This window comes from Telopea speciosissima, chromosome 6 (genome assembly GCF_018873765.1).
Source record: "Telopea speciosissima isolate NSW1024214 ecotype Mountain lineage chromosome 6, Tspe_v1, whole genome shotgun sequence".
NCBI lineage: Eukaryota > Viridiplantae > Streptophyta > Magnoliopsida > Proteales > Proteaceae > Telopea > Telopea speciosissima.
Window position 1 is genome coordinate 7751396 of NC_057921.1, and position 24985 is coordinate 7776380.

Below are 24985 nucleotides of genomic sequence, written 5' to 3' on the forward strand. Positions count from 1 at the left end.
ATACTGTTACAGGTCTTGCAATAGGATTTGTTTTCCTTTTGTAAGCCTGAAAATTTAGCCTGTGATTTCAGAGAATTTAACCATTAGATTACGCTGGATTTTGAATATGTGATTCTCTTCCCCTTCTACTCCATTCGAACCAAACTTGAGCACCATCGCACTGATGGATTGAGAGTTATGTTAGTTTTCGTTACTATTTTCTGCTTTATTTTACTCTCTATTTTCTGTCCACGTGTGTTTCTCCTAATCTAACCATCTCCTTGCTTTGATATTTTTAGCACATACTAACCCTATTAGTACCTCTAACATATGTTAGTTTCAGCCCATCAAATTTGTGGTTTAAAAGTTTTGATCACGTTCAGTTTCTGCCATATTCATTGTTTTCTGGTTCACTGCAATTCTGGTTTCTACTAGGTTTCTAGTGTTTTTTTTTTCTTTCAGCCTACCGAACTTCATCATTTGGTATCAGCCCTGCGTCCCTCTGAGATGGCCTATACCCAAAATATACTTAATCAACTCCTTAGGAGTTGAAGCAGCTAGATAAACAACTGAATCGAATTCAACTTTATACCGCCACAGGAAGAGAAGAGAGCAACAATCAAAGCACAGAAACCTGAAGTCGAGATTAAAGTTGATGAGCTTCCAACAACTGGTGATAACTAATGCAAGAGTCAACCTCGAACCAATGAGAGATAGATTGCAGCCAGGATCAACACGATAAGGATCTATTAATGGTGTGCAACAGCAGCAACAATTTGGGACAACAGCAGCAGCACTCAATTGACCTTCTGGGCAGAGAAGTGTCCATACAACAGCAGTAGCAGCAATAGTCTTGGGGGTCAATAGAAAGATGGATTCAGATCTTCAGATTGTGTTCTCAGTAGTTGTTGCAGTCACAGGTAGTAGCAACACTCAGAAGGTATAAGGGAATCTTAGTAGTCTTCAGTTGAGGTTTCCAGAAGCAGCAACAGTCATAAATAGCAATAGGCACCAACAGGGAATCAGGGAATCAAGCAGGGTAGTTTGCAGGAGCAGCAATGGAGATCAAACAGGGGTAGGGAAGAAGAGATGATAGAAGAAGGGGGTAGGGGGATGGGCCTCTCACATAGTACTAAAATTCATTAAAACTCAGTCAAGATCTCGAGAATTTCGAGTATCTCGACTAGTCCGAAACGAAACAATGGTTTGAAATGAAAAAATACAAAAACTCGGTCGATATTTCGATCATCTCGCGTTATCTCGAGACCAAAGTTACATCTCGTGAGATATCGAGATTCCTTTCAAATCTACTTTATACAAAAGACAGAAACTCACGAGGCTCGATCAAAATTTCGACCGAGACTTCACAAGCTCTGCTATTATGTGTTTTTTGCTCCTTTGTTCATCATCCTTTCACTTCTCTTTGCTGATTCTTGTACCGGTCTTCGAATCTTTGCCGCATCTACGCCAGAAGCACTTGGAGAACACAACATTCAACCTTCTTAGCACATTTGTGAAGCTTTTCCACTATTTAGGTAAAACAATTTTCTCCAAAAATGCTTTTTTGAAAGAAGCATGATCAATACTTGTTTGTTTGTAATGAAATTGATATATGTCAGAAACCGGAGGCCGATCTACAACCTCATGGTGTTTTCTGTATATATATTATTTTTTTATTTTTCTGCTTCAAAATTTTGATTTTCCAACAACAAAAATCTAAAAATAATAGGGGTTATGTACATTGTATGGTGATCAATTAAATATATGTTAGACACCATTGGCCGATCTACGGCCTCACAGTGTGAAAAATATTTTTCTGCCAATAATTAATTACTTTAATTTTTGAAAATTATGAAAATTATTTAAAAATTCAAAAAAAAAAGGAAAAAATAGGGGAAAATATGGGTTTTTATTTTAAATTAATGAAAAATATGAAAGTAAATTCTACATGTTTTTTTATTGCTGCCCATTGCATATCATAGTTTTGTTGTGCTAGGCCAATATTTATTTGAAAAATATTTTTTAAAATTGTTTTTAAATATGAGGAAAATATGAGGGTTAGGGGGAAAATACTAAATAGCTATAAACTCGTTTTAGTGCTCTCAAACTAAAAGAACTGATGTGCTTCAGTAATGAATGAATTGTCTTTTATTCATGCAACAGTAAACAAGTCTAGTTATGGCGGAACGTGATAAACGACAGAGCCAGAGGCAGGGTTCCGAGGCAAGGGGTACAGAGCCAGGCGGCCCAAGCCCAGGCCCGGGCCCAGAGGGAGCAGAGACCACCCAGGAGCACTAGGGGTGACATTGCATGGTTGCACGGCACTCCAATTGATGGGATAAAAGAAAAACACAATGCAATTACTGTCACCAGAAGTTTTTAAGAGGTGGGGCCATTAGACTCAAACAACATCTGGCTAGGAATTCTTCTGAAGTGGTCTCATGTCATATGGTCCCTGTTAAGGTATCTAGGGAAGGGAGGGAGTAAGAGGAAGGCTCAGAGGGAGAAGGCAAGGGTAGACCTTGAGGATGCAGTGAGGAGTACAGTGGGAGGCTACAATGATGTTGCTTATGATGATGATGATGGTGATAGTGATGATCCTGTCTATGTTCCTGATGATATAGAGACTGAGCAAAAAGCTAGGGATTGGAGACGGGTGACAAGGTTGAGCAGAGGCACTTATTACGAGGAGCAAGAAAGACAGAGAGTAGGTGGTAGTGGAGGAGTTGGTACCTCTAGAACGGGTGCTAGTGGTAGTAGAAGAGCAGGTACATCTAGAGCAAGTAGTAGGCAGCCTAGGTTACCTAATCCCTTTAGGAGATAAAAAAAAATATGAGGGCAGCTCCGCCTCCACCACCTCCAGTAGTACCACCACGAGTTGACCCCACACTCCAACAAGCACCTGGTGTTTACAGAAAGAAAGGCAACAAGCAACCAAAAATAAGGGAGCATGGAAAAATCTGAAGGGGATGGTGAAGGATAGAAGGAATCTGTAGCTAAGTGGATGTTATATAATACCATCCCAGCAAACAGTGCACAAGGCCCCTTTTATCAGACTATGATACATTCCATTGTTGAGGCTGGCCCAAGGTATAAGGGGCCCACCCCACATGAGATCATGAATATTTATTTGCCCCAACAGAAGAGAGAGCTTCAAGGCTATATCAATGAAATGAGGGGGATGTGGGAGAGCTCTGGGGTGACTATAATGTGTGATAGTTGGACTGGTCCTACAAGAAAGTCCATCATTAACTTTATGGTATATTGTAATGGGAAGACAGTCTTTCTCAAGTTTGTGGATGCATCCAAGGAGAAAAAGGATGCAAAGTATATCTGCAAACTGTTGAAGCACGTGGTAGGTGATGTAGGAGTAGGAAACATTGTCCAGATTGTAACGAACAACGGAAGCAACTACAAGAAGGCCGGTGAGAAGTTGATGAATAATAGTAAGTATCGGCTGTTTTAGACACTTCTGCCCATTGTATAGACCTCATGTTGAAAGATATGGAAAAGATCAAATTGGTACAACACATTGTGGAAAAGGCAAGACAAATGACCAACTTTGTCTACAACCATGGGTTTACATTAAACCACTTAAGGGACAAGTGTGGGGATGACTTAGTGAGGCTGGGCATAACTAGATTCGCCACCAACTACATTGCACTCAAGAGTATTGAGACCAAGAAGTCCGGACTTAGCTCTATGTCTGCTTCTGAAGACTGGTTTGACTGGAATGTGTCCAATACCCAAGGTGGTAGAGAAGCACAAGCTACCAATGCATCAAATGACTTTTAGTTAAAGTTGCATAAAGTGGTATAACTTTTGGACCCAGTGGTCAAGGTTTTGCATATAGTTGATTTTGCTCTCAAGGGACCAACCATGCCACATTTATATGCTGCCATAAACTTGATGAATGAAGGTATTTACAATGCGAATCCACGAGGTAGCAAACACTTTCTCAAAATTATAAAAGAGCACTGAGAAAATCAACTTATGCATCCACCGCATAAGGCTGGTGAGTATTTGTTTTTTTTTTATACAATTACATCTTTTAAAGTTAATTTGAAAGATATATTACTAACTATTAAGGCATTGAAAATATGTAATGTCAATTTTCAGCATACTATTTGAACCCCAAGTACCAATACAATCATAGGCTTTTAATGTTATTTACCGTAACTGAATATCTACTAAGATGTACAGCCCCAGAACCTCTATAAAAGGTCAAACCCATTAGAGGCATGGATTTTAAGGTGACATAAAAGATTGTTCTAATTAAAATTTTCACAAATCTAATGCCCAAAGACAATGCAGTTTGGAACTTTGCATCTATGTCAACCAAAAGCCTATCATCATGCTTCATGAGTAAGTCCAAATACTCAAGATGGTCCACAGTAGCATAATTCGAAATAGACAGTCGGCCATATCACTCTCATGAAGTGCAGGATTTAATGTAATTTATACAAATCTAGCATAACCAACCCCAAGGAGCAGCGCAGTTGGCAAGGGACGAAGCCTAAGGAAGCTGAAGGTCCTGAGTTCGACTTCGCCTCCCCCCTTGGGGCCACCCGCCTGAGAGGAAACTCCCTTGTGAACATGGGGGCCCTAGTAACTCCCGGCTGTTGCAGGGTCGTGCACAAGCCCTGGAGGATTTAGTCGGCCAAAGGCCTAATACCTCTTGTTCCAAAAAAAAAAAATCTAGCACAACCAAATCATGAATGTGTACATGCATACATGACAATTGTTAATGGGATATCAGAGGTAAATAAGTTACTTATATGAAAATCCCAAGGAAGAAGCACAGATACATAGACAAGGAAAACAAGTCACGAATAAGTTCCAAGTAGAACATATAGACAACCTTTCTCTAGTTACTTACATGAAAATCACAAGGAAGAAGCACAGATACATAGACAAGTGAAGCAAGTCACGAATAAGTTCCAAGTAGAACGTATAGACAGCCTTTCTCTCCCATTGTCCTTCCATCAACATGTCACTGACATAGAAAACATATTTCACAAATGTAGACACCGTTGTTGTTGCTAGTATCATGTACCTGAAATACAATTTTTAGTGACACATTACATGTAAGAACATCAAGTTGAAATAAACATCTCAAAACCAATATCCAAGCTTGAAGCTGGACTGTTTGCTCTAGTGATAAAATAAAAGGCTCAATCAAATATGGTTAGAATATCTAGATAACTCCAAACAGTAATAGAACAAAGCTCTTCTTTTCATTCCACATCAAAATTTTGACCATATGATCCTAATGGTACATCACCATTTCTTGTGAAACTTATATAATTATGTCATTACCCACCCAATTGCTAAAGATGTCTAGTTAGTTAGCTCCTTTTATGTGGTAGTTGTGCTTCTGTATCATTCATAGTTCGAAAACTCGTTTCATTTCGGTGTTTCGGGCTGACAGAAATATCCGATATATCCAAAAATTTCGGATATTTCAATCAAAATTTTGCATTTTTTCTGTTGTGTTTTGTAGGTCATTTCAGTGGGTTTTAGGCCAAGTTAAGACCTGAAACTTCATGGAAACCCTATTTTAGGCTATATAAACACATTTAAATGTTCAATTTGCAAAAATAGTCACCGAAAGTGGAGTTTTGGATTTGCACCATTGATTGGCAATGTACGGTCGAATTCTAATGTATAACTTAGTTAATTACACATATACATTGTTTTAGACTTTAAGTACTAGAGGACATAATAAATTAATCATTAATAAGCAACTTAAACAAGTAAATTAACTTGGAAGTTGGAAACATAAAGTGAATGACTCATAAGTCATAACTTAAGTACATTAAGTCAATAACAAGTTAACAACTTAAGAAGATGATATCAATATGACAATATCCCCAATAGTCCAATACAAGTCAAGTAGTCATCAAGTGACTAAAATGTTTACAAATTTTCTAATAATAATTACTCCGCCGTTCAGGATCAACCCCACTCATAGTCCGATAGAGTCAACATGTATTGTTCTCCGACTGTAGGACAAATGAATGCCACGTCATAGTCTGGGAGAAGAAACGATTGTAGTCATCCACAGTGGCCATGTAAATTACATCATCAACATGTTAAAAGTAACCTATCCTAGGATATGGGTCACCAAACTGTGAAGAAGTACTACCCACTAATCCACTATGATATGACGCCTTTCGGAGCATGTACGGCTGGTGGGTTGGGTAGGAAAAGATCTCATCCACAAAAGACGATCCACTACATCCCTATGAGTGGGAGTCATACTCAAAACTGAGAATGGATGGAGAAGATATATGCTCCCCCACCCCCAAGTCAACTGCCCTTCGCCATATGGATGTGAATGAGATGAACTATACTCTAATTGTGCTGGAGATGGACTGCTCTCTATATGAAAAGATGGGGCACGGAAATGCCCACTCAATCTGCTGTCCCTATCGCCAATACTTAATCCACCAACAGAGCCAGATAAGGTATCAATGTCCATAAGATCAGCTTGCCTACTAGTACCACGAGTACGGGACTGGCCACGACGCTATCTCGAGTAGGTTGAGGTGGCCGGTGTGGCCGGTGTGGAGGCACGTGCACCGTGGTCTGTATCTTGTGTGGCACGATCAAACTGTGTTTCTCCAGTAAATCAGAGTGCCTCTAGTTGCTCTTCTACCACATACGGGACTTGAATTCCCTCATATGCTTGACCACCATCATCGCCTCCATCATCACCATCTCCACCATCACCATCCCACCATCAATACCATCATCATCTCTACGAGTCTGAGTCTGAGTCCAAGTCCCACCACCACTACCGGAGGACACGGACCAATCTTCTTCTTCCTCATCAGCATTGCCACCAGTAGGCTGGAACAGTATGGGTGACGCGTCTCGTGCATGTACCTTACCCTCTTCAGCCATGAACTCATCCACATCAGCTTCTATATGTTCGACTATCATGGGGTCAGGCCTACCTCTAGGCTGATCTAACACTAGCTCACCTCTATCCCTCACCCAATCCACAATAGGATCATCATCTGACTCCACCTGGAAAATGACAGCGAGATCAATATTTTCCCTGATACCCTCTTATCCCATGTGTATGTGTTGCATCTTCAACCTCAAATTGTAATGCACATACACCAAGTCAGATAGACATTCGAAACCCAATCTATTTCTCCTCTTGGATTGGATGAGAGAAAATGTACTCCAATTCCAATTACAACCCGATGCGTAATATGTCTAGGAGAGAACCTTGATTGCTATTTTCCTTAAATTCTCTGCCAAACCCCCATACAATACCCACCATTCAGCTGCATTACAACAAAAGAGACATGTATATTCATTTCAAAAGTTTTAATACATACATAATTTAAAGAATATGATATTGAATTAAGTAATGACTAATGAGTACCGACATCAAAGTGTGTCCGGCTTTGCTCTGCAGCATCAGTTCCAAAACTCCCCAATGCATCCCTAAAAATCTTCAACTATAATCATTTGGAAAATATTTAAAATTAGTAATAACCCATTACTATTTAGTATTTACTAAAGTAATTCCAAATGAATTATAACTTATAAGACTCACCTCATTGTTGCATATAACTAGTAATATACTATTGGGCTCCAACTTAGCAACTACTTGTTTTACTGCTTCAATAAGGCTACTATTCAACCCAAGCCTATGATTGTATTGGTACTTAGGGTTCAAATAGTATGCTAAAATTGACATTACACATTGTAAATGCCTTAATAGTTAGTAATATATCTTTCAAATTAACTCTAAAAAATGTAATTGCATAAAAAACACAAACTACACTCACCAGCCTTATGCAGGGGATGCATAAGTTGATTTTCCCAGCGCTCCTTGATAATTTTGAGAAAGTGTTTGCTACTTCGTCGACTCGCATTGTAAACACCTTCATTCATCAAGTCCATGGCAGCATATATATGTGGCATGGTTGGTCCCTTGAGAGCAGAATCAACTATATGCAAAACCTTGACCACTGGGTCCAAAAGTTGTACCACTTTATGCAACTTTGACCAAAAGTCATCTAATGAAATGGTAGCTTATGCTTCCCTACCACCATGGGTATTGGACCTATTCCAATTAAACCAGTCTTCAGAAGCAACCATAGATCCAAGTCCGGACTTCTTGGTCTCTACACTCTTAAGTGCAATGTAGTTGGTGGCAAATCTAGTTATGCCCAGTCTCACTAAGTCACCCCCACACTTCTCCCTCAAGAGGTTTAATGCAAACCCATGGTTCTAGACAAAGTTGGTCATTTGTCTTGCCTTATCTACAACATGTTGTACCAATTTGATCTTTCCCATATCCTTCAACGTGAGGTCTATACAATGGGCAGCACAAGGAGTCCAAAACAGTAGGTACTTACTGTTTTGCATCAACTTCTCACCGGCACTCTTGTAGTTGATGCCGTTGTCCGTTACAATCTAGACAACGTTCCCCACTCATCATCTACCACTTCCTTCAATAGTTTGTAGATATACTTTGCATCCTTTTTCTCTTTGGATGCATCAACAGACTTGAGAAAGAATGTCCTCCCATCACAATACACCATAAAGTTGATGATGGACTTTCTTGTAGGACCAGTCCAACCATCACACATTATGGTCACCCTATAGCTCTCCCACATCCCCCTCATTTCATTGATATAGTCTTGAAGCTCTCTCTTCTATTGTGGTAAATACACATTCATAATCTCATGTGGGGTGGGCTCCTTATACCCTGGGCAAGTCTCAGAAATGGAATCTATTATAGTCTGATAAAAGGGGCCTTGTGCTGTGTTTGCTAGGATGGTATTGTATAACATCCACTTAGCTATAGATTCCTTCACTATCCTCTTCAGATTTTTCCATGCTCCCTTGATTTTTGGTTGCTTGTTGCCTTTCTTTCTGTAAACACCAGGTGTTTGGTGAAGTGCTGGGTCATCTCGTGGTGATACTACTGGAGGTGGTGGAGGCAGAGCTGCCCTCGTACACTGTGATCTCCTAAAGGGATTAGGCAACCCAGGCTGCCTACCACCTACTCTAGATGTACTTGCTCCTCCAATACCACTAGCACCAGCTCTAGAGGTACCAGATCCTCCACTACCACCTACTCTCTGTTTCTCCTGATGCTCATGATAAATGGCTTTGCTCATCATCCTTGCTCGTTTCCAATCCCTAGCCTCTCGCACAGTCTCTATATCATCAGGAACATAGATAGGATCATCACTGTCATCATCATCACCATAATCAACATCATCATAGCCTCCCACTGTACACCTCAATGCATCCTCAAGGTTTACCTTGCCTTCTCCCTCTGAGCCTTCCTCTTACTCCCTCCCTTCATGTACTCGATGACAGCCCTAGATACCTCAACAGGACCATATGACATGAGACCACTTCAGGAGAATTCCCAGGTAGATGTTGTTTGAGTCTAGTGGCACCACCTCCCAAAAACTTCTGGTGATAGTAATTGCATTGCGTTTTTCTTTTCTCTCCATCAATTGGAGTGTCGTGCAAACATGCAATGTCACCCCTAGTGCGCATGGGTGTTCTCTCCTCCCCCTGAGCCTGGGCCGCTTGCCTCTGGCTCTATCGTTTACCACGGTCCGCCATAATCGGACTTGTTTACTGTTGGTTGTTGCATGAACAAAAGACAATTCATTAATCACTAAAGCACATCAATTCTTTTAGTTTGAGAGCACTAAAACAAGTATATAGTTATTTAGTATTTTTCCCCAAACCGACCAACCCTCATATTTTTCTCATATTTAAAAATAATTTTTTAAAATATTTTTCAAATAAATATTGGCCTAGCACAACAAAACCATAATTATATGCAAATGGGCAGCAATTAGAAAACATGTACAATTTTCTTTTATATTTTTCATTAATTTTAAAACAAAAACCTAATATTTTTCCCTATTTTTTCCAATTTTTTTGAATTGTTTCAATATTTTTTATAATTTCTGAATAATTATTTACAAAAAAATATTTTCGACACCGTGAGGCCGTAGATCGGCCAATGGTGTCTAACATATATTTAATTGATAACCATACAATGTATATAATCCCTATTATTTTTAGATTTTTGTTGTAGGAAAATCAAATTTTTGAAGCAGAAAAATAAAAAAAAAATAATATATATACCGAAAAAATATTTTGACACGGTGAAGTTGTAGATCGGCCTCCGATGTCTGACATATATTATTTTCATCACAAACAAACAAATATTGATCATGCATTTTCGGAAAAAAAAAAATTTAAGAAGACGGTTTTACCTGGAATAGTGGAAAGGTTTCACAAATGTGCTATTGGTGTGTTCTCCGGCATAGATGCGGCGAAGATTTGAAGGCCAGTGCAAGAATCAGCAAGGAGAAGTGAAAGGATGAAGAACAAGGAGAAAAAAACCCAAAAAACCAGAGCTTGTTAAGTCTCGATCAAAATTTCGATCGAGACTAACGAGATTTGGTATTTATAAAAGGAACTTTTGAAAAGGTATCTCGATATCTCGTGAGATTTTGTTTGTCTCGAGATTTCGCGAGATAGTCGAAATTTCGACCGAGATTTTGCATTTTTTTTATTCGAACTGATGTTTCGTTTCGGTCGAAATATTCGAGATTTTGCAAGATTTAGTACTGTGGTATCATTTGATCATCTTTAGGTGATTCTAAGTGTTCATCCTCTTAAGTCTTCAGCATGTTGATGCAGTTGAGATTGTCCAATTGGGTCAATTGGATCTCAGAAGACTTTATTTTGGCCCATGGTTGGGTTCTATAGACCTTGGGCTTCTTTTTTTAGGTTTATTGATGTAATGGATTTAATATATAATTTATAAGCTCAAAAAGTGGGGATAATGTTAGAATGTTAGTACACGGGATTAGTAGTTAAATTGACTGTTTGGGTTAGATTACGATACGTAAGAGCTAGATAGGATTCTGTTTTGAGTTTATTTACTTTAATGAATGTATTAGTGATGCACGACAAACCCTAGAAGCTAAGGTATCCCGCAATAGGATAGGACCACAAGTTATAACACCCTAATATGGACTTGAAACAAGGGCTGAAATTTGCACAACACCACATTCAGCATTAGAAATAATTAACAGAATTTACTAATAGCAACTATCACCATAAATTAAATGAATAAACACCATAGGCTTTAAGAAACAATGCTAGCAACAAGTATGGTTAGCATAGTTCAAAATCTCGCGAAATCTCGATCGAGATTTCGAGAATTTCGACCCCCTCGAAACGAAATGACCCCTCGAATCAAAAAAATACTAAATTTCGATCGAAATTCTCGAGATTTCGAGATATTTCGAGATTTTTTCAAAATCTCGCGAGATTTCAAAAATCTCGAGAAAATGCTTTATATAAAATACCATGTTTCGATAGTCTCGGTCGAAATTTCGACCGAGACTGAGAAACAGAGAGCATTTTTCCTCTTTTGCTTGGTTTTTGAAGGTTTTTGCTTATTTCTTCTTCAATCTTCCACTTCCCACTTGAATCCTTGCCGCATCTACGCCGGAATCACTTGGAGAACAAACTTCTTAGCACATCTGTGAAGCCTTTCCACTATTTCAGGTAAAACCATATTCTCAAAATTGATTTTTTTTAGGGAAATGCTTGATCAACATGTTTGTTTGTGATGAAATAAATATATGCTTGAACATTTAAATGTGTTTATATAGCCTAAAATAGGGTTTCCATGAAGTTTCAGGCCTTAACTTGGCCTAAAACCCACCGAAATGACCTATCGAAACATACCAGAAAAAATACAATATTTCAACCGAAATATCCAAATTTTCGAATATTTCGGATATTTCGGTCAGCTCGAAATACCGAAACGAAACGAGTTCTCGAACTATGATGGTTAGTTCCTCAAAGCTAGGTAAGAAGATTCAGGGCATTGCATTCAAAGAATCATTAAGCATGCATGACAGTCCACATTGATTAATAAACCACTAATTAAAAAAATTAAGAATATAAACCAATTTCAAGACAATGCCATTAATTCAAAAAAAGGGTCCTGCCCGTTGTGTTTCTATTTCTGACCATTAATGGTTTTTTTTCCTTCATTGATTGCGTTACTAGGACCACTTGGGTATACATTATGCAACATAAAAGTGAGGTGTTTCGATGTTTCCATCGTATGATTCAGACCCAATTCAATGCCACATTAAAAATTCTGCGGAGTGACAATGGCAAAGAATACATGGAAGGCCAGTTCCAATCCTATCTAGCTGAGAATGGCATCCTCCATCAAACCAGCTGTGTGGACACCCCTACCCAGAATGGAGTCGCCGAAAGAAAAAATCAGCACCTTTTAGAAGTGGTTCGGGCCATTATGTTTGCCTGGCAGATTCCTCCTCAATACTGGAATGATACTATTCTCACTGCTGCCTACCTCATCAACCGTATGCCTACCCTTATCCTTGATGGTCGTACCCCTGTTGACCTCCTTCAAGGTTCTTCTTCTTTTGTGGTTCCCCAAAAAATCCTTGGTTGTGTCTACTATGCTCGTAATCATCATCTTTATGGTAACCTTGATCCTCGGAGCATTTGATGCATCTTTTTAGGCTACTCTCCTACCCAGAAAGAATACAAATGTTATCATCCACCTTCTCATCGTACATTTTTTACCATGGATGTTGTCTTCCATGAATCCCTGGCATACTACTCTCAGCCACCTCTTCAGGGGGAGCATGACCTAGTATTTGAAGATATGCCTGATCTTTTACCAACTTCTATTCAGGGGGAGCCTTCTTCTACCCTTCCGGCTCCTATTCAGGATAAGCCAACTTCAGCCTCTCGGTCACTTCCTACTCAAGGGAAGCGCAGACCTATAAGTCAAATTCTTGTTGATCAAATCTACACCAGGAAGCACAAAGAGCAGGTTGAGACTACCACTACATTACCTGGTAAGGATCCCTCTCTTGATTTACCTATTGCTGTCCGTAAAGGCATTAGATCTTGCACCCAACATCCCATCACCAATTTTGTTTTCTATAATGCTTTGTCTCCTTCCTATCGTGCATTTGTATCCTCTCTTTCCTCTGTTTCTATTCCTCAGAAATGGCAGGAGGCAATGGAAGATCCAAAGTGGAAAGCACACCATGTTGGAAGAAATGATGGCCTTATCCAAGAATGAGACATGGGAACGGGTAGCTCTTCCTTTGGACAAGAAAACAGTGGACTGCAAATGGGTGTTTGTTGTCAAGCAGAAACTTGATGGGACGGTGGACAAATATAAGGCTAGACTGGTGGCCGAGGGATTTACCCAAACCTATGGGATTGATTATCAGGAAACATTTACCCCCAAGGGCAAAGTTGAACACCGTTCGGGTCTTGCTATCATATGCTGTCAATCTTGGCTGGCATTTGCAGCAATTGGATGTTAAAAATGTTTTCCTTCATGCAGAGCTGGAGGAGGAAGTCTATATGGAGATCCCTCCAGGTTTTTCTTGTGACAGGACTTATGGGAAGGTTTGCAGACTGAAGAGGGCGTTATATGGGCTGAAGCAATCTCCTCGGGCTTGGTTTGGCAGGTTCCATAAGGCAATGATCACTGTGAGGTACAAACAGAGCAATGCTGATCATACCTTGTTCATCAAGCGGAATGGAGATAAGGTTACTCTTGTCATAGTCTATGTCGACGACATAGTGGTGACTGGCAATGATGCAGATGAAGTCTCTCACCTAAAGACTTTTTTGGGACGAGAATTTGAAATCAAAGATCTAGGACAACTCAGGTATTTTCTTGGGATTGAAGTCGCTCGTTCCCCCAAAGGCATTTTTCTCGCCCAAAGGAAATATGTTTTAGATTTACTTTCAGAGACTGGCTTGATAGGATGTCACTCATGTGACACCCCTTTGGAGGCTACTACTCGTCTACAAGTGAAGGATGGTGATCCTGTTGATAAGGGGTGCTATCAAAGGTTGGTGGGAAAACTAATCTATCTCTCCTACTGTCACACCCTGGCCCGATTTATAAGGGCCAAGTGTGACTGGATGTCTCAGACATCCAACCAACCCACCAGGATCGCAAGTGCAGTATTCTATTCGCAATTTCATTTACAATAATCAAAATTTAAATGCAGCGGAAGCAATTAAATAAGGCAGTAAGACAGTAATAAAGGAACAACTAGCGATAACTTTTATATATATATGAACATTTAAGTACAACTGAGTTACATCGGTAGACTACAAAAGAAGTAACTCAACCACCAAAAGACTATATACAATATTTACTACAAAAAAGGTAAAGATAGCCTGATCAATCAGGAAGATCAGAAGAAGGCGCAGTTGTCACATGAGCATGAAGCTTCGTGCTCCACCAGTAGAGGAGTATCAACTCCATGAGCAGTAGGAGGGTCCTGAGTAAAAGGAGTCCCCACAGGTACCAGAAACACCGAGAGTAGTCTCATCTGAAAAATAAGGTATACCACAGGGGTGAACTCTCAACTGAGTCCAGTAAGGAAATGCATGCAAAACACAACACAATAATTCATAATGAATGTCCTAAACTAGCATGCTCCTAACATGGAATCTAAGTCAAATGAGGTATAAGTACTACTGTAATAGATGCTAACCTCGGTCCCGAAAACACATAACCAAACGTCAGTCACCCGAGTGAAACCATTCTACTACGGTGAGGACCCACCAGTTCAGGCATGACACCAGGCAGCCCCTAGCAGACCCCTAAAGACCAACCCTACTGTTTATTCCCACAGCAGAGTACACACGCTAACATGGGACAGTGAATGGTACCCCGGCATACCCTTCGGCTGTACCACGGATTGTCCAACACCTCTTCCCCTGTTGGTAAGGGACGTAGTACTGGGTGATGATATACAACCTAGCCCAATGCAATCTATTCATGATGGCACATGTATGGATAGTTGAATTATAAAAGTACAGTACTTCATCAATAAATTCACAATAACAATAAATATCAATGCAATGCAAGATGCCAATGCAGCCTAGTTCACATGCAGATTCTAGTGCAATAAATACAAGTTAAGAAACTATATGTATCTGAGTAGTTTTGATGATGCATAACATGGCAATCAGAACAGCAGCAAATTAAGGTCATAAACACACCGAAATTAAAGTCAAATTCCCTTACCTGAAGTGTTAGGCTAGCCTAGGCAACAAGATCCCAGCAGGTCAGACAACAACAGGAGAAAAAACAGTAGAGATAGTCCTCAAATAGTAGACAAAGAGCAAGCATTAAGGTCCAGCATAGGTCTAGGTCAGTATCCAACCATTGGAGGGCAAAATGGGCATAAAAAGGGTGAACCGGATTCAGACCCAGGCTGAACTGGTCTACCGGTTCAATCTCCGATTTTGCATCCGGTTCAAATTCTAAAATTGGGGGTTTTCTTTGTGCTTCAATTTCATCTTTTGGACCTATTTTAAGATGGGTCAATATAATTTAGTTGTTAATTTTAAGATTTAATTCTAAAGTCTAATTTAAATTAGGGATTTGAACAATTAACCCCAAATTAATCAAATTAGGGTTCTAAATTAACCAATTCAGTTAGGAATTGGGGGTCTCCATAGGTTGTAGCCCAAGCTGAACCATAGTTTGGCTCAAAACAGTAATTAATTAGGTCCAATTTGACCATCCAAGCTTGGTTTGCAAGCATTAATGGCAGCCAGCAGCTTAGGCTGCAATTAGAGTGAATTTAGAGAAGAGATTAGGGAAGAGATAGATGGGAGCAGTAAGGATTGAAGCTTACCTATATGTACAGCAGCAGAGATAGAAGATGCAGCCTTAAATTTCTGCTCCAAGATCTCTAATGGAGGTTTCTAAGCTTCCAAATCAAGGTCAAGATCGAATTTCCCAAGGTAAGTTCTCTTCTCCCTTCTTTCCTTCTCTTTTCTCCATTTCCTCTCCAAATTTCTAAGTCTAAAATTCGGTTCTCTTAGTTAGGAATGAATGAATAGTGAATTGAGAAATGTATTTATAGTGCTTTAATCATTAAAGGTTGTTTGGTCCATTTAAGTAAAAATCAGTTTTAAAACTAATTCCTAAAATTGTTTTTAACCAGAATTTCGTATTTGTTATTCTATTCTAACCATAGAATGATATCATATGACATCAGGGGTAATCCAAATACGGGTAAATGTTAGGAACAGGATTCCCCACTGGGGATGTGAGTCCCATAGAGGTAATTTGACTAAAATACCCCTATAACTCTATTTGGTCATACAAAACACTATATAAATACATTTAAATTATACTTACATCGAGTTTAATTAAGGGAGAGGTTCTGCATAGCCTCCAGGCAGCAAATCCGACACAGGTAACTTCAGTGCGGGTTTCCACAGGGTTCCTCTGACTCCAGAAGGGCAAGCTGGGAAGAATCCCTGGAATCTTCCATAGGAGTGTCGAGTATTTCATCTGTGTCCTCGACCGATGCAACCCATAGCATCGATGCCACCATAGACTCAAAGCTGGAACCTGAGAATCTGAGATCACACAAGTTCCAAAAAGTTTAAATTTGTTGCGGTTTTCACACCTACACCAGACCAGACATTACATTTGTTGTTAGTCTGGTCAGCCAGTTCATGCATGATCCCTACTCCTCCCATATGGTTGTTGTTCTTCGTATTCTCCACTATTTGAAGTCAACTCCAGGGAAAGGGATTCTCCTGTCTCCACATGATCACCTTTGCATTGAGGCGTACAGATGCTGATTGGGATAGTAATCCAGACAGAAAATCTACTTCAAGCTATTGTACCTTTATAGGACCTTGTCACATGGCAAAGTAAAAAGCAAAATGTGGTGGCTAGGTCTAGCGCTGAAGCAGAATTTCGTGCCATGGCCCAGGGCGAGAAACCGAGACCTCGGTCGAGATAAGGTATTATTTCTGTATCGCATGCAATCTCGTCTCGAGATGCTATGAAACCGAGATCCTTGCGGAAATCTTGAACTATGTTTGGGATGATTCAAGCTCACTGTTGTTGAAGAATTTCTTGGACAGCAGCTACCTTGAATGAAGATCCTTGAAGAAAAACCAGAACTTGAACTTGAACTTGAATGTAGAGCTTCAAAAGAACCACACAGGCTTCACACCGCAAGGTGTCAATTGGATCAACACCAATTCCACTAGTCTTGATCATACACAAGACAATCTTTAGCAGTGAAGAATAAGTTACAAAGCAGCAGCTTGGGAAAGATTTTTCAAAATTCAAAGGTGAGAAAATCCTCCCCACCCCCCATGAATTGTCTTTATTTATAATGGCCAAAGGCCTTCCTAACCAGCCTTGGAGAAGGAAATACCACCCCCTAGCTGAGCTCTATTAAATCACCACTAAAAGGTCATGTGACTAACTTAAGTTGGTCACATACTCACATGACTATTAAAACACTTAAATAAAACACTAATTAAATTGAACCACTGGTTCAACCAGTTTTGGTCCGGTTCAACTTATTACATCAAAATAAAACTAAGTATGGAAACTAAGTAACTAACTACTAACACTAACACTAACATTACTTGGACAGCTTTGACAACTTCTTTCAAACACAAGTCTTCAAACCTGCATCGAGTGAGAAAGTAATTGCAAAGATGGTGCAGGAGAATTTTTTTTTGGGCTAAGATTCCGCATTCATCCAATTCACCCCCCTTTTGGGTTGCCTACACAGTCCTACACAAATGTATCTTCAATTCATCCTTGCTGCTGCTCTCATTGCTAGTTGCTTCCTATATCAGGTGGGCAGCTCACGTACTCCTTGTACTAAAATTTTGTTTCAATAAATACCTCTAATCGTTGGTTTAGAGGTAGCAAGGAGAAGATCAAAAACTTTTGTTTTGTCTTATAATTTGGCATCTCCTTTTTCGCCACTGGTTTAAGTTGTCACAGCTTAATGACTGTCACTAGGCTTGAAACCTTGATGAAGATGTTTGTTTGATTAAAGGGTATCAGTAAAGGTCTCATTAGATGTGATCAAATATAAAACAAAAGCATGAGGACTATAAGAACTTGAATATTAGTTCTCTTACTAGCCTTCTTCCTCTTCAGATGAATTTGTTGATTAAAGAACGGTGGATATTTCAGAAGAACTGAAGAATGTAGTTTCGCAAGGAATTTGTAAATTTATAAGCAGTTTTTCTAATTAAATGAGGGATCCTTCTCCCCCAATCATGTGTACAATCACCTTAATACAAACTTCTGTTACCAAAACAAGGACAACAGTGTTCAAAAAATAAAAAATACAATAAAAGACTACTCAACATAGTATGCGACAGTAAAAAGTATGTTCTGAACCAAACTCCAAAGAATCCAGAAGCATAAGCATAGGCGACTTACTCAAACGCAAAGAAGAGTGAAACAGAAGATTGCCATGTCTGTATCAAATACTTTAAGGAACTGTACAGGAAGAGACTATCCAGAAGGAGAAGAAACCCCAAAAAAGAAACGATCCGAATGTGAGAAAGCATGGGAACCGATGGGGTTGTCTCAATGTACTCAACCCTCTTTTGAGCCAACCAGTGCAAAGCCTTAATCAACAGGAGAGCAGTGACCATTGCAAGAAAAGTAACAGAAAAATCCTGTCGAAAGATTGTGATAGCAAAGAGGATTTCCATAACCTCCCTCCAAGACTGTTCATTCAGCCTCTCAACCTCCGCTTCCCGGAGTGAACCAAGGAACACCTTTTTAGTTAACTGCCACAAGATGCACATGATGACCAGACCCATGTTCAGGAGAAGAACCAGACTGATCTTGGAGGTCGATAAATACGCCATTGCTGGGTAAAATTGGCCTCTGGTATTAAAAGCATGATAAATAATCGCTAGTGCACCAACTAAACTCAGTCCCGCGTATGTTTGCAGCCTCATCATTTCTTCTAAGAGCTGCAGCAAAACACAACATCCATTCAGATAACGTACAACAAACAAATTCAAATCCAGTTCCAACTCCACAAAATCTTCAACCCCTAAGTTTCATTTTTTGTTTTTTTTCCTTCCTTCTAAAACATATCGAACAAGCAGCATAAAACTCCAAAATAAATAAATCTGCTTCTGCTTTGAAACTCAGAAGAACTGCAAACATCACTCACTGAAGAGTTCCAGGGAACTACAAAGGTACAAACTTCCTTACTCCACTATCTTTTTGTTTCTGGAGACTAAACTGAATCCGACTTTGATTACACTAAACCATCGGAATTGGACCTTAAACAGAGAAAACATCGAAGCTACAATAGAAAACAATTAAATAAAAACACTGCAGAAACTGAAGCAGAAGATCTCCCACCAACTTTGACGAAAAAGGGTTTGGAGAGACTAAACTTGTTTCTCAATTCAAAGCGCCCCCCCCCCCCCCCCCAAATAGAATTAGTTACTTCTGATAAAATGAAACGGGAAGAATTTGAAGTCCTCAACAAAAGGATAAACCTATAGAATGTATAATCGAAAGCTGAAATTACATGTTAAGATATCGAAACAGATTTGAACGTACTTTAAGGGATTTCGTTGTCGTCTGTAAGATCTCCGTTGATTAAAAAAAAAAATGCCGTAAGAGAAGGAAGAAAAGGAATGAGGATAAAACCGCAGAACCGGTCCGCTCCACGCCAGCTGCAGCGTCATCTCATGGAAAGTTAGCCAATGATTGGCTAACACGTGTCTGTCTCTTTCTTTTTTTTTTCCGATGGTGTCTCTTTTTTTGTTTCATGTTATTGAATTTTTACGGGGACTACCAAGTTTTTACCCCCAAAAAAAACCGTCTTCAGGAGATGTCTCTACTAGGTTGGGATAAAGATCCTCTCCAATTCTTTAATCTCGCAATTCCCGGCAATGCCACCTTTCATGCTTGACACATGGCGTAAAGAAATTCTATAGTGGAGATTACTTAGCCTCATTTCATGAACCACAATCCGATTTGGCAACCAGGTATGCTAAACTGAGCAGCACCCAAACTCAAAACAGAGGAAATTAAAAAGAAAAAAAATAAAAAAGGCAGAATGGGGGAGGTTTTGGATTTCCTCCATGCTTTTATCAGAGCAAGAGGAGCTTTAGATGTGGAGTAGTGGCCATGGCTGTCAAACCCTGCCCCTAACTGAGTGGACTTTTGATTGAAGAACAGGAACCCCTGACCATGCAACCAGGATCACTGTGGAGCATCACTCCAGTGACATGGATCAATGAAGAAACCCTGTGCATGTCCTCCTTTATGCCAGTGAGAAGATGGACAGTGGACCCCTGCTCTTGCATAGCTCACAGTCTAATGTATGGCCTGAATCCCTGGTAATCTCTCTCCTCCCTATTACTTTGGGACCCACTTATGAAAAATGTGCCAAAAACCCCTAATGGGCATGTGGGGACAATAACCTGACTTAGGGTCAAACCCTATGCAAGCCCCATTGAATTTCAGCTTGTTGGAATTCTCTGGGCGATGGCACTGGGCGATGCAGCAAGGCTCAGAGACATCGCCCAGTGACTAATTTTGAATATTTTAATGAATTCTATTTGTGGGGACCACCCAATATGGACATGGGTACCCTCCACTGATAGAGGGAAGTCTGAGGGACCACCTCATGCCCTCAGTTCATTGTGGACCCCACCAATGTGCCCAAAATCAGTCAGTATTAGTTCTAAAACTGATTTTTAAAAGAAGCCTTAGTGACCAAATAGACCTTAGTTGGTCTTGGGCCTATAAATAGGCAAGTCTTGGGCTCATTTAGAGCCCTTGGCAGATCTGAAATCCGTAGGAGAGAAAGGACAGAAAGAAGAGAGAGAAGAGGAAGGAGAAGAAGGAAGAAGAAGGAAGGAGAAGGAGGAAGGAGGGAGCTGCTGCAGCTCATCCCAGCCTGCAATCGAGCCTCTTCTCAGGCTATTTCAGGTATAAATCATGCCCCTATACCTGCTGTCCCTTTTCCCTCTCTATAGTCCCTGTGTTTTTGCTCCCTGGGCAGCCCAAAACATCTAGGGTATGCCCAGATCTTGTCCAGATCTGACATGCAAACCTTGTGCATGGAAGATCTGAAATTTTTATGCATTTTAAACATTCAGTTGTGCTGCTCCTTGGGGCTGTGCCCACTTGCACTGCCAATTGACCCTGTTGCCCTAAGGATTGGAACCCTAGGCATGAGCCAAGGCTGCAAAGACCAAACCCTAGGTGGTTGCAGCCTTGAACCATTATTTTTCACACATTTTCAGCCTTGCATGTGGCTGGGATCATGGTACAAAATTTTGCGAAAATATCGCCGAAATTTCGGTAAATTTTGGTAATTTCAACACTACCGAGACAAGATGGGCTTCCGAAATGAAAAAAGTTCAAATTTCAGCGAAATTTCGGTATATTTCGTAGAAATACTATGTATTGAGCAGTATATTTCGGTAAATTTCGTAGCAATACTTTGTGTATTGAGTATTGAACTATTGACTATTATGAAATTTATGAGTTATGACTTATGCACTTATGACTTTATGAGTTTAAACTTTAAAGTTTAAACTAAAGGCTATATTTGCCTTTATTTTTGTTTCATTACTTTGTTTAAATTTCTTATTATGTCTTTTAGCACTTAAACAATATGTATTTAACTATTTTATACAACAGGTCCGACCGTATACAGTCAATCAAGGGTGCAAACCCAAAACACCACTTTGAGTTCATTTTTTTTGAAATATGAAGGTTTAAATGTGTTTATTTAGCCTAAATAAGGGTGTCCATGAAGTATCAGGCCTAGATATGGCCAAATACCCATCGAGATGGACTCCCGAAATATTGCAGAAAAAATACAACATTTCGGCGAAATTTCGCCAAATTTCAGATATTTCAGATATCTCGGTAGGTCCGAGATACCGATATATCGCGAGATATAGTGCTATGGCTGGGATTGAATTCCATGAATGAGAAAAACCCTGTGATACTATTCTCTAGGACTGTCTGGGCAGCCATTGGCAGCCTGATGATGGATCTGATGGAGGATCCAATTGGACCAATAGGTGGGCCATCTCAGGGGCTACCAAACCCCCCTGACATGCAGAAGATCAGGTCTGATCAGAGCCTTGTAAGCCCCACCTTGGAAACTCAGCCTACATCGATTCTATAGCTACTGGGCGATGTGCTAGGTGATGCAGACATCGCCCAGAGCCAACGCCCAGTGAAGGGAAATTGGCTGGATTGATGGACAAAATTGGGGGATCTCACCCTTTGACCCCTAGACATTGTGGGAAGTCTGGAAAATTACCAAAAAGCCCTTCCTCACATCTGTCCTTTATTGGAAATGTTTTCGAACCCTAGTGGGCCCCGCAGGGGGAAGAAACCCTGCTGTGCTTGGTCCTACAGCACAGACAAGCTGTGGACAGCAGCATAAACATATTCTGACCTAGGGTGAGGTACAACCCTGGAAATGACCATTTTGCCCTTTGAGCCACTGACACTGGTTGATGCACCGGGACATGACCTAAAGCTCTGTGCAAGGCCTAGTGTTTCCAAGTGAGAGTTAACTGAACCCCGGGTCAACCCAGTAAGTTTAGGGTAACCCTAGGACTTCCAGTGACAGACTGACAACTTAACATGACAACTTTTGATTTACATCTAGGATTTGATCCCGTGCTCAAGGACCACCATCAAACTACTGTGGGAATTAAGTTTACAACTAAGGTCTTAGAACCTAACTCAGGTGAGTGAATAATACTATCATATGTGTATATGTAATTATGATCTGATGCCGGCTAATAAGAATTGAATATAATTGCTGTGTTAATTACTTCTGTTCAAATTACTCAAATCACTGCATAATGACTGTCTGTTATTCAACACTGCGATTTCTTCTATGATGATTGTGAATGATAGACTAGATGTCGTAGTCGGCATGGAAATGAGGCCCGTGGTAGCCTGTAGTATGGGATGCGATTGACACCACCTGACTCATACGATGCCATATAGACATGGGGCTAGAGTTTCATCACCCGTGCTACTCACCCTTGCCAACAGGGGTTAAGCTGTTGGATGCCTATGGGGGCAACCATCAGAAAATGAGAAAAGAGAAAAAGAAATGAATAAAACACCGAAATGGTGCATATGGGCTACAAGCCAGAAAAGTAAATAAATGGATTGTCCCACAGGTTAATCACAGAGGGCTGGTCGAGCTAACCTTGGTGAACGAATGCGGGAGCTAGCTGGTCCTCTCCGACAACTCAATGGGTGTATCGTGGAAAGGGGTTAGAAGCCCGCACCAGGGATACATGTATTGGGGATTATAGTAGCACAGACCTGACTTAGTTGTATTGCTAAGTGGCTAATAATTAAACTAGACTTGCATATCATGTAGGATCATATGAATTGTGAATTGTGATTGCATATGCATGCATGATTGATGTTGCTTGTTCACGAGCTCAATGGGGCTCACACTCTGTTATATATGTTTTTCCTTAGATGATTTTGCAGGTGGATGCCGCTGTGGCATGGTGGGCTATCTCGAGGAGGAGAGTCCTGGTTGTTACGACGATGTTGGTGTGGACCACAACGGAGGTTATACCGATTCTGCACACATTTTCGGTGGTTGTTGATGAAGATCATTGAAGTGTGTTCGTGACAGCTTTTTGGCTGGGGAACTCCTTTTGGGTTATCTGGAGTTATCACCGTTCTGACTTGGTTGTAGTAGTTTTTACCTTTTTCCTTTTTGGGGTTGAGTATGTTCGCCCTGTACATGTTTTTGTATGTAGTACTGTACTTATCAGCTTTGTTTCTTTGTTTTCTTTCTATGTGGGTTGATGGGAAATGTAAAACTTTTTTATGTATATATTATCACTGTTTCCCCGTATCGCTATGCTTCCTTTTGATTATCAAATTGTAGTTATCTGCGACACTCTGATCTTACCTATGGTAAAGAGTTGGTTGTCGTTCCATGATCGTAAGCACTGCTTCTAGATCCGTGGGATTTGGCGAATTGCTGTTATGCAATTCGGGTCACCTACCCAATCCTCCAGGGGGTGGTTTGGGGTGTGACCATGGCTGCCCCTGGCTGAAGGATGGTAGGCTATTCTTAGAGAAATACCGCTTCGAGAATGGATTTCCTTCATTGATTGAGACGATGACGTTGAAGCGAAGAGAGGAGAAATGAGAAGAGGGACGGAATTATGCTAACACTTTGCAATGTTTACGAGAGAGCAGCGGCCATTCTTTTCTGTGCTGCCGATGAGGCTGCTCTTTGCAGTTCTTATGACGAGAAGGTATACCTACCTTGATGCCCTCCTATCATTTCTTATCTCCTGCTTCTTCTTGTGTTCATTGTTTTGAATTTTGGGTTTTACTTTAGGGCCACCAGAATTCACATTTTCCCTTTTGATTATGTGGGGTTGTTGGGTTAATATGGCTAGGGGAAAGAAAACTAGGATTTGACTGATTGCAATTTATCTCTGCAGGTTTCATTCATGTGATCCAAATTTATTTGTTTCTCAATCAATCCCTCTCTATCTGCTCTGCAATCTAGGAAAAGAAGCAGATGACCAAACCCTTCTTAGCTTCGGTCTTCTTACAATTCAGACTTCAGATACACACACAGAGATCTCTAGCTCCAACGTGCTGGTTCATCATGGATCGTCACGGCAGTAAAGGAGGAAGGGGAGTTAAAATTTTCAGGTTAAGAGGTTAGGGTCTCTAAGGTTTTAGTTTCTGAATGAAGAGGTTAAAGCGTTTTCGAGACAGTTTTGGGATTTTGAAGCTCTCCAATAGTGGGAAGGAGGGAAGGAGATGAACCGAAAGAGAGGGAGAGGGAAAGTCTCGATGAAAGTGTTTCCCTTTTTTTGTTCGTTTTTGGGTTTACAACCCACTCGGGTTAGCATAGCCCGGTTGCCAAATTGGGTTGTGGGTTCATGAAATGGGGCAAACAAATCTCTACCATAGGATCTCTTTAAGCCACGTGTCACACAGAGAAGGTGGCATTGCCAGGAGTTGTCAGATTAAAGAATTGTAGAGGATTTTTGTTGACCAGGTTGAGATCTTGGCTAAATAGTGCATTTTTTTTGGAAAAATTACATCCCCTCCCCT

The 24985-nt window shown here is 40.3% G+C and overlaps 1 protein-coding gene across 1 annotated transcript in view; it reads right to left on the reverse strand.

The window, feature by feature from the left end:
- LOC122663717 (ERAD-associated E3 ubiquitin-protein ligase HRD1A-like) overlaps positions 1-18884 on the reverse strand; it is a 29141-nt gene extending 10257 nt beyond the window's left edge. The window contains exons 1-2 of the mRNA XM_043859348.1: positions 18302-18884; positions 4859-5035 (exon numbers count right to left, since the gene is read on the reverse strand). Of these exons, the coding sequence (XP_043715283.1) occupies positions 4859-5035; positions 18302-18834 (710 nt within the window). The 5' untranslated portion in view covers positions 18835-18884. The remainder of the gene's footprint in view (positions 1-4858; positions 5036-18301) is intronic.
- Between the last annotated feature and the right edge of the window lie 6101 nt (positions 18885-24985).